This window comes from Myotis brandtii, unplaced genomic scaffold, assembly GCF_000412655.1.
Source record: "Myotis brandtii unplaced genomic scaffold, ASM41265v1 scaffold1120, whole genome shotgun sequence".
Taxonomy (NCBI): domain Eukaryota; kingdom Metazoa; phylum Chordata; class Mammalia; order Chiroptera; family Vespertilionidae; genus Myotis; species Myotis brandtii.
In genome coordinates, this window is record NW_005353839.1 from 797767 (window position 1) to 807986 (window position 10220).

Here is a 10220-nt window from a genome sequence, read left to right on the forward strand (position 1 = left end):
TGTGTGTCGCGGGTGGAGTGGAGCGGAGCGCGAGGAGCAGGTGAGGGCGTGGGCGTGCTCGAGGGGCTGGGATGGGAGCGTCTCGGGGGACAGAGGAAGGTGCGGGAGTCGGGGGGACAGGAGAGAGCGGGAGTCTTTTGGAGAGAAGTGGAATTTTCTGGGGCGCAGAACTAGGCGAGTGCTGGGGAGCGAAGTGGGATTCTTGGTGGGTGGGTTCCCTGGGCACTGGAGTAGTTCTGGAGGCAATGCGTGTGTGTGTGTGTGTGTGTGTGTGTGTGTGTGTGTGTGTGTGGTGTAGGGGGCTGGCTCTGGGGGGTCCCAAAAGCAAGGAGTTCCAGGGGTCCAGAGAAGGCGAGGACTGAGGAAATTGGGGGTGAGGCATCAGAAGTGTATAGTGGCCCCTGCTGGGAGCTCAAGTGGGCAGAGCATTGTGGGGGTACACCAAGCTTGCACGTCTGATCCCGGGTCTGGGCACATAAGAATCAACCAATGAATGCATAAATAAGTGGAACAAGTCCATGTTTCTCTCTCTCTTCTCTTTCTTTCTCTCCTCCTTACCTCCCCCTTTCTCTTTTTCTCCCTTTCTCTATCTCTCAAAAAAATCAATAAAAAATTTAAAGAAGTGTATTGGAAGCAGAGGCAGGGAAATTCTAGGGAGAAAAATTCCAGGGGGAGCAGGTGGGAGAAGCCCCCGTGGGTGTGTACGTGGGTGGGGATTCTGGCAGAGACTGGGAGTTCCTGGAAGTGCAGAGGACCTGATGCAATTGGAGATCAGGTTCCAAAAATGGGCATTTGTGTGTGTGTGTGTGGGGGGGGGGGGGGGGGGGGGTAGAGATGACTGGAATGGGGATACTGGGAGAATGGAGTGCTGGGTGCAGGAGACCAGACAGGTGAGGACATGCTGGGGGCTGAGGAGTTGATACAATTTTAGGAAAAGCAGAGGGATTCTGGAGAAACCTGGGTTACTAAGGTCCCCAGAACACTGAGCCAGGAGGTAATTGAGGGTTCTTACACGCTTGGAAGAACATTGTTGGGGAAGTGTGGGAGAGCTGGCTAGAAGCAGTGGGGAGCAAGGGGATGCTTCCCATGAGGTGCAGGACACACGAGGCCATTAGGTAGAGGCAGGGGTCAGGCTGAGAGACGGGGGATGTTTTATAGCCAGTGGGAAACCGTGAAGCCAAGAGTGGGGTGGAGGCCTAGAGTAGAGTCCACTGGATTTGCCCAAGGCCCAAGGCAGGCGGCACCCCCACCCATCCCCAGGCCTCACCCTGTGGACTCATGGCTTTTTTGGCTTTTCATGGAGCATGCCCCTAGGGGTGGGGAAGAGAGAGCCTGCAAACTCTGGGGGGTGGATAGTGGAGGGGAGTGAGTGGCAGGAATTGGGGTGAGGCACTTGGGTCAGGGTGTCTGGTGGAGGGAGGCTGCCTGGCAGCACCATGAAGAGGAAGTGAGGCCAGATGCCAGCCCAGGGACCTGCCTAGACCTGGAGGGTGCTGCCCGGGCCCCCCCATACCAGCCTGGGGGAGAGGCAGTCCCCTTTTCCCAAATGCCTGACTCACTCACTGCTGAAGCAGTGTTGGGAGGCTGAGTGGAGAAGGAGGGACTGGTCCCCAGCTTCCAGGGTTTTCCGAGGCTGGGGAAACAGGACAAAGAATTGTGTGGGGTCCCCTGGGGGCCACTTTCTGGGGGTTCTTATCCATGCTTTGCCCCTGACTGGCTCTGTGCCCCTGAGCGAGGCTCTCTGAGTCTCAAGGTCCTTATTTTTCACTAGGGGAGTGGAGACAATACCAGTCCTACCTCCTATCTGCCACCTTTTTGTTCACATCAGAACTAAGGGGAGAGAAGGAAGAGGAGGCTGGCCCGAGAGGGTTCATTCCCGTACTCCCCTGAAAACATTTTTCTGAGTGGATAGGAACCCCCAGTTTCCTCCCGCTTTAGTTTTTCGAGAACCTTAGTAACCCCGGTTTCCCAAGAATTCCTCGGCGTTTTCTTAGATGTGCCCCCTAGCATGTCCCGACCTGCCTGGTCGCCCTCTGCCCGCACGCCCTTACCCTCCCTTGCTCGGTCTCAGGTCCTCCTCACCAGGGGCAGGTGTCAAGCTCTCTGGTCTCCTGTGTCCCTCCCTCCTACTCATCTCCTTTCCCGTCCTTTGCTCCCCTCCTGGCTTTTCTCTAACCGTGGGAATCCTCCCAGTTTCCAGCACTGGCCACCTCTGGATATCGCCTTGCAGTTGGCATTTCGATCTGGCCGTGCTCCAGAGAACAGCTTCTTCAGGTGTTTGGCGAGCCACGTCCTCACTGTCCAGCAGAGTGGGAGCCGAAGCCTGTTACCTGATCAGAAGGATTGACCGGGCTCGCTGGGCGGTGGACATCCCAGGCCCCTCCACCCGGGCCCCTGTGGACAGGGCGGGGCCGGGTGAGCAGGCAGCCGGGCTATGGTTTGGTGCCTCAGTCTGGCCATCCTCAGCCTGGTCATCAGCCAGAGGGCTGACGGTGAGCTGGACTCCAGAACTCCCTGTGAGCGTTGGGGTGGGGGCGTTCCCCAGGGGTTCTCTGTGAGCATGGGAGGGTTCTGGAGCAGTTGAGGGTTCCCTCACCTACTCAGAGTCCTAGGGAGCCCCCGGAAATGCTGATGGGACCTCCCCTCTCAGCCCTGACCTGGGCCCTGCTGTGTCTCGTGCCACCCGCCATGCAGGTCAAGGGAAGCCTGAGGTGGTGTCGGTGGTGGGCCGGGCTGGGGAGAGCGCCGTGCTGGGCTGTGACTTGCTGCCCGCAGCTGGCCAGCCCCCGCTGCACGTCATTGAGTGGCTGCGCTTTGGGTTCCTGCTTCCCATCTTCATCCAGTTCGGCCTCTACTCTCCCCGCGTGGACCCTGATTACGTGGGTAAGACTTGGCCACAGGTCAGAGGGATCGCCAACAGAGAAGGGCTGAGCCGGGCGGCGGCAGGGACGGGGGGGTGGGCCAGGGGGTGTCTCCTTACCTGCTCTGTCCCTGCCCTGACCTTACCTCAGCTCCACTGCTTTGATTCTGCTTAATAAGCATGTGCTCCAAGCTGCATTTACACATGTGTGCACGCGTGCGAACACACACGCATGCACGCACATGCACACGCTGTTTAGAACTCCATGTGGTCTGTTCCCAGGGAGATCCTACAGCCCTGTTTCAAGTATCCAACTTAATTCTCTAACCGCTTTTCTAGATCTCATCACAAAAGCTTCCCAGACTCCATCCTGATCTTCCCTGGTCTCCCCATGTGGCCCTGTCCTGGTCCTTGGCTCTGCTATCAGCTCAGTCCCCTGCCCTCTCCCTCCTCCACTGCCTTGAATGCTAGTTTGGGGCTCCTAGGCCCATAGGGCCTGGACTGATAGGGCAGCAGGTGGGTGGGTCTACAGCCTGTCTGCTTGTCCAGTGGGCGCTCAACCTGTGCACAGAGGTGAGCTGGGGAGGGCCAGGCTCCCAAAAAATCGGTGAATGGAAGGGGCTGGGCTGGGTTGCTGCTCCAAGGGGCTCCTGCATGGACTCTAGAGGAGTGTGTAGGCCTCCCTGGGCTCCTCAGAAGGCTCAGCGTGCCCCTAATCCTGGCTGGAGCCTTAATCTGAGAGGTGTAGTGCAGGTCTCAGAGGGCAGTGTGTGGGAGGCCCAAGGTGGGGTCCCCTGTGAACTAAGGAGGAAGCCCAGGAAAGGCCACCTGGGAGGTCCTTGTGGCTGGAGGGGGCTCTCCCTTCCCCGTCTTAATTTGAATCCCGGAGAAGCCGTAGGATTGGCTGAGCTCCCTCCGAGGGGCTGGCTGACAAAGGGGAGGCGGCGCCGGCAGGTGCTGCCCAAGGGAAGAGTTTATTTTCAAACTGGGGGCAGTTGTTGGCAAACAGCCTAGTGGGAGCATATGTGTCTCCACAAGCCCCCTGGGAACTGATGAAAGCGGGCTCTGGTTAGGACAAGCGGAGAGAGCGGCAGTGCCCACCCCCACTCCCCGAACATCCCCCCGCACCCCCACCCCAGGCTGGGAGGGGTGTGGGCTGCCTGGCTGAGGCTGGCAGATGCAGAGGATGCCTGACTAAGGCAGAGGGAGGAAAAGGGAGAAGGGCTTTTCCTGAGACTCCACCAGGCAGACGTGCAATTCTTCTTCCCTGTCCGCCCCCCACTACCTTCCCCCCCTCCCCAACCCCATCCTGTTTTGAGTTCTGACCAGCAACTGGGCTACCTGTGGGATTTCTATCCGTCAGGGCTGTCGCCTCTGGGGCTTTCTTCCTACCCCTGCCCTCGGTGTCCACCCAGCCCCAGGCTGGAGCTCCTGGTTGGGCCAGGGCTAGTCCTCAGAGTCTGGTCCCAGGGTGGAGGTTGGGGGATGGTCCCTGTGCCCATTAACTCTTTCCTGCCTCCCAGTGTGGAAGGGGCCCCTTTCCTGCCTCCCAGTGTGGAAGGGCCTCTCATCCTTTGTGTAGGGGACTCTGAACTGCCGTTGCTAGGCAATGGGAGGTAGAGGTTGCTAATGACTCTTCTGCCCTGTCATAAACCCTCCGGGCAAGTGAAGGGGCCAGGGCCTGGGACTGTGTGGGGCTGGTGCCTCGAATGTGGGAGGAACCATGAGAGAGACGGGAGCTTTAGGGCCTGGACTGAAGGGAAAGCTTCCAGCCATGGAGGATTCCAGAATCAATCTAGCGGAGGAGACTGGATTTATAGACTAGGTTGAAGGTAGTAAAAGGCCGTATAAAGCCAGCTAGTGCTAACTACTAGGATTAAGTCCGACACAGTGTGAAGTGCTGGCATGGAGCGCCTGCGTGGTGTGAACATGGCCGGGCATGAGAGGACAGAGGCGTGCCTTATCGACTTCACCTTTCCTGGTGTGGGTCTTAGGCCAGTCCTTCTATTCCATGGGACCAGCTTTTGGTTTTTGACTTTTGCGCTGTATTTCTTGGTAGTTTCAAGGTGCACCAAACAGCAGAAGGGACATGAGTTTTTTTCCTCTCTCCTGACTTGTTTGATACAAATCACTTATCTTATTCTGCTCTAGAATGCCCCCGATCCCTCCAGTCACCTCCCCTTACTGCCTTTTGTCCTCCAAAACCCTGTCCATGGTCACAGCTTCCTGGAGACCTTCCGTACTCCTCTCGCTTCACAGTCTCTTGGAATATCTGGGTGCAGTTAGCACCATTGTTTGGAACTGTGTGTATGTGAACGTGAGTGTGGGTTCCCTGCCTGCTGGGAGCTTGTGAGAGCGGCGATGCATCTCCTGCTTCCTTTATACATCCCTGCATGCAGGGAGGACTCAAGTCCTCCAGGCTCTGGCCCCATGGGTGGAGGGTGGTCTCCAGGAAGTGGACCGAGGACTCAGGTGGACTCAGGACTGCCTGCCCCGGCCATTTTCCTGTTCTGTAATGGGTCTAGTGGTCCACATCGCATGGGAAAGTTAGGACATGCAGTGTCTTCACTGATGTTCTGGTCAGCACACGAGGAACTGTTACCACTGGCTACTAACACCGGAGTGAGCACACTGGGAGTGCTCCGTGCGGGTGCCTTGAGCATTGCATGCTCCTGACACCAGTGTGCGGTGAAAGCATGACAGGCTGAGAAAGCAGGCCTGGCTTTGGCACTCACTAGTCATGTGATTTTGGGAAGAAGCTTACTATCAGTTCCTTCCTCTATAATGGAATTTTGGGGAGGATGAAATACGGTGACAGTGCCTCATATCGCACAGCCCGTATTCAACATTCAATTTCCCTTCCTCTTCTGCCTTCTTTGTAGAGATGAAGATCACCACAATGAAAAGTTTATCACATGGCAGTTAGAGGAGGTGGCAGCCTGCGGTCTGTGGGGTTGTACATCCAGGTAGATTAGGGTTACTGAGGAATGTTATGGTGGGTGGAAAGGTGTGATTATGTTAAATATTTACCTGCAGGTCCTCGGCTTATCTCCTAGGTGGAGATGTAAATACCAAGCTCTTTAAACAGGCTCACCCTTCCTAGAGAATCCACACCCCTGGACTTCATTCCTGGGGGGAAGAAGTCCCCGCGCACGATCACAAAGCCGGCCTCCACTTAGTCATTCTCTTCCCAGATGGCAGTGGGGGCGCCATGGGGTCAGACTATATAGTTCAGAAAGGTCACCTCTCTTAGGGGAGAGAGGTTAGGGTGGAAGCAGATGGGGTGGGTGAGTGCACAGACAAGCTGTAGGATTCCTAGTACTGGGAAGGGCTAATTTGGGCCACAGTCTGGTTGGAGTGGGCACAATGCTAAGGGACTTGTGTCTTTTAACCACATGCAAGGTCCAGGTGGGGTGGGCAGCTGATGAATGCAGAGGGCTCAGCCGGAGGAGGGAGACCTCTCATAGGCTGTCAGTCATGCAGGTCAGAGATACCCAGGACTAAACTAAGGTGAAGGAGTTAGAGAAAGAACAGCGGTGTAGGTAGAATATGAAAGATGTACTGGACAGGTAGAGGGAGCGGTCACGGCGAGAGGAATAGGTGATGCTGGGTTTCTGGGAGGGGGCTTGGTGCACGGTGGTGCTGTTCGCCGCTACAGGGTAAGGGAAGGGAGGGGATGTGTTATGAGGTGTGGGCCGGGGCCCGGATTGAATGCAGGTTGCTGATTTCAAACCTTGAGCTCATTTATTTGCTCATCAATCTTTATGTGAGCACCGGCTGATGCCGGCGCCATGCTGCCTGCCTTCCCTACATGATCTCTCCCCTCCCCTCCACCCGGAGTTCTCTCTCCTTTTACAGATGGGGACACTGAAGTTGAGAGAGATTAGGGTATATAGCAGAGCTGCCATTCTTTCTGCATTGCACTTCCAGGCAGCTGTCTGGGATGCAGGGCTGTCGGGAGCTGCTGAGGGATTTCGGGGCACTCTCCGTCCCTGGTGGGGTGGTGTAGATGCTGAGTGAGGTGGGGATGCAGTCCCTGCCTGTGCTGGGCTGTGTGGCCTTGTGTAGCTCTATGTCAGTCAGCTGGGGCCTGGGTGCCCCGGGGTGTGAGGGGGTGAGGTGAGGACGCTGCTGATCTTGCTGCCTGGCGGGGCTGGACTCTGGCCACCCAAAGGCGCTTAGACCGCTGATAATAGCCCCAGGGATTAGGGCCTTTGGGAGAGTAGGTCGGGGTCTCTGCTTAGGCCCCAGGCACTGCTGAGCTTCCGGGGACAGAGTCCTGTGGCAGGAGGAGGACTCATGGGAGGGGCAGATCCTGGAAGAATCCAAGGATACTCAGTGCTGGCTCTTCAACCTGCTCCCCCAACTGTCCTGGAAGCTGTCCGCCTCTTTAGTTCTGGGTTCCCTTTGTCTAAACTGGTCCCCACTGCTGCTGCAGGAGCAATGAGAGGGGCTGACGAGGGACCTGCCCTCAGGACCCTCTGCGCCTCTGCAGACCCCACTCCATCAGGGTAACGGGGAGAGACTGGGCCCAGTGTTGACCTCTGAGAATGACCAGTGTGACTAGGGTTTGGGGCTCCCTTGGGTCCCTGCAGCACCCTGATTCAGGGCTCCTCCTCTAGGGCGAGTCCGCCTGCAGAAGGGGGCATCTCTCCAGATCGAGGGGCTCCGGGTGGAAGACCAGGGCTGGTACGAATGCCGCGTGCTCTTCCTGGACAGGCACAGCCCCGAAGACGATTCTGCTAACGGCTCCTGGGTGCACCTCACAGTCAATTGTATGAAGCTGGGAGCAGGGTGATGGGGCCCCTGGCTGGTGAGGGGGGAGGGTGTGTGGGGGGAGGAGTATGGCAGATTCTCGGCCCCCACCCTTGGTGACACCCTTATTTGCTCTCATTGTTTGTATTCTGTCCCTCCCACGCCCACTCCTGCACTTTCCGGTCTTTGAAATCCAGTCTAGGGTCTAGAGGCTCTCTGTTAGGAACTTTCTCTTCCCCTCTCTTCCCTGCTCCTGCCTCCCTGGCCAGGAGAGAGTAATGGGTAAGGGGTGGGGGCTCTTGGGCCCTGAGTGAAACACAAATCACATATATACAGCATATTTTTCAAAAATAGCTTTTAACCCAATACCACATGAATTCTTTCTCAACCCTGAGAAGGAAGGAGGTCATAATTATTCCCATTTTATAGATGAGTAGACAGGGGCACAGGGAGACTGGGTCATGCCACTGATTAGGGGCAGAGTGGAGTCTAGAACCCTGGCCTCCTGATGCCCAGAACAGTGCTCTTCTAGGGGGCACCTGGCTCTGAGCACCCTGCCTGTGCTCAGACCCCATTGCCAACTCTGCAAACCAGTTTCGGGCTGGGCTGGTGCAATCCTCATTCAGCTCTGAGAGCAGCAGACAGGATGGCCCTGGGCTGAGGCTGCAGCCCTGATCTGTCTCCCTGCCTGCAGGCCAGGAGCTCCTCTGGCAGCCCCTGATGCCTCTCTCTTTGCAGCACCCCCTCAATTCCTGGAGATACCTCCTCAGGTGCTGGAAGTTAAGGAACTGGAGCCCTTGACCTTGCGTTGTGTGGCCCATGGCAGCCCCCAGCCTCATGTGACTTGGAAGCTCCGAGGACAGGACCTCAGCCAGAGCCAGGGCCCGATGCAGGTGAATCCTGTTGCTGGCTGGTGTGAGGGGCAGGTGGAGGTGTGGGGGGCGGGGCTGTAGGACAGAGCTGGCCAAGGCCAGAGGAAGGGCTGGCCTTTGGTTTCCTGAGCCTGGGGTGCTGCCTCCCTCTGCTGGCCAACCTGGGAAATGCAGGGTCTGAGGCCTGCTGGAGGGGGCCTTCCCCCTCCACTCCTACCCTAGGTGCAGAACGGGACGCTGTGGATCCGGCGGGTGGAGCGAGGCAGCGCGGGGATCTACACCTGCCAGGCCTCCAATTCTGAGGGCAGCACCACCCACACCACGCAGCTGCTTGTGCTAGGTGCCGTCCTTGGGGAAGGCCTGGAGCTGGGACACCGATGGGGAGGCCTGATTGTGGCGGGGCGGGGCTCCCCCTCCACTACCCTAGGTGCAGAACGGGACGCTGTGGATCCGGCGGGTGGAGCGAGGCAGCGCTGGGATCTACACCTGCCAGGCCTCCTCCACGTGCAAAGTGCAGTGTAGAGGCGAAAGCATGGGTGCTGGTGTTCGTTCATGAGCCCTGTGGCCCCCGTGGCCCCCGTGGCCCCCGGTCTCCTCCCCTATATAAAGAGGTTCGTATCTACTCCCACAAATTCTAGGGCGGTGACAAGAATTTAATTAGTGATCAGCACCTAGTAATTCCTGGCCAAGACCTTCCCTTTAGAATGAAAGCTGAGCAACAGAAGGCCTGGGCCCTGCCTCCATCGAGCCCCTGAAAGGCCGTGTCGGGAATGGCTGAGGGTGAAGTCTTTGGTGTTGGGAAGCCTGACTGTGAACCTCACCTTCCCTGCTGACCTTGGGAAGCCGCTCACAGCCTCTCTGCCTCCGAGCCTTCGTTTCTTCACCTGTTCCCACAACACAGGCTCTTCTGAGGGTGAAAGGCAATGAGCAGTGCTTGGCAGAGCCCCTGGGAGCGGAGAGGGGAGCGAGCAGAGCAGCGGCAGCTGCTGGGGTGGTGCTCTGTGGCTTGGCCGGGCTCTCAGGAAGTGCACCCGGGATGGGGGTTCAGAAAGCAAAGGCCTGGGACAGGAGTGACCTGGCACAAGGCTAACAGCCGCCCATAGGCACTGATGTGTGAAAAGGGCTGGCCAGGCGGGAGGGCTGGGATCGGGAGGGTGGAGTCAGGACGTGTGAGCTGCACACGGTAGGAGACAGCAGCTGCTCTGGGGTCTGGAGTAGATGTGTTCTGTGGCCAAAGAATAAATAAATGGCCTTTCGGTGCATGGATGGCCATCAGAGGGGGAGAGGTGAGGAGCCTGGGCCCAGGATCCCTGTGGCACCTGGGGGTAAGGTACTTGGTACCTGGATTAGGGGAGGAGACAGAGATGATTTAAGGTGTGGCAGATGAGGGGGCTAGAGGGTGAATGAGTGGAGAGTTAAACCTGGTACCCCTCCCCAACACACACACACACACGGTTTCAGGCAGGAGTTGCTGGGTGAAGGAGTGTTCTAGAGGGCAGCTCCAGGAAGAGCAGTAAAAGTGAACTCAGGTGTCTGGGAAGACTGTGGGCTGAGGCCTCTCCCTCCCCTGTGCTCCCCACAGGACCCCCAGTCATCGCGGCACCCCCCAAGAACAGCACGGTCAATGCCTCCCAGGATATCTCCTTGGCCTGCCGGGCCGAGGCGTACCCTGCCAACCTCACCTACAGCTGGTTCCAGGACAGCGTCAATGTCTTCCACATTAGGTGGGGCTC

General features: G+C 57.7%; 2 protein-coding genes across 2 annotated transcripts in view; both read left to right on the forward strand.

Moving 5' to 3' along the window:
* The window catches only part of SLAMF9 (SLAM family member 9), an 11176-nt gene extending 8829 nt beyond the window's left edge, over nucleotides 1-2347 (forward strand). The window contains exon 5 of the mRNA XM_005857782.2: nucleotides 2231-2347. Within this exon, the coding sequence (XP_005857844.1) occupies nucleotides 2231-2347 (117 nt within the window). The remainder of the gene's footprint in view (nucleotides 1-2230) is intronic.
* The window catches only part of IGSF9 (immunoglobulin superfamily, member 9), a 29188-nt gene continuing 18970 nt past the window's right edge, over nucleotides 3-10220 (forward strand). The window contains exons 1-4 of the mRNA XM_014547596.1: nucleotides 3-40; nucleotides 2194-2492; nucleotides 2695-2883; nucleotides 7483-7635. Of these exons, the coding sequence (XP_014403082.1) occupies nucleotides 2435-2492; nucleotides 2695-2883; nucleotides 7483-7635 (400 nt within the window). The 5' untranslated portion in view covers nucleotides 3-40; nucleotides 2194-2434. The remainder of the gene's footprint in view (nucleotides 41-2193; nucleotides 2493-2694; nucleotides 2884-7482; nucleotides 7636-10220) is intronic.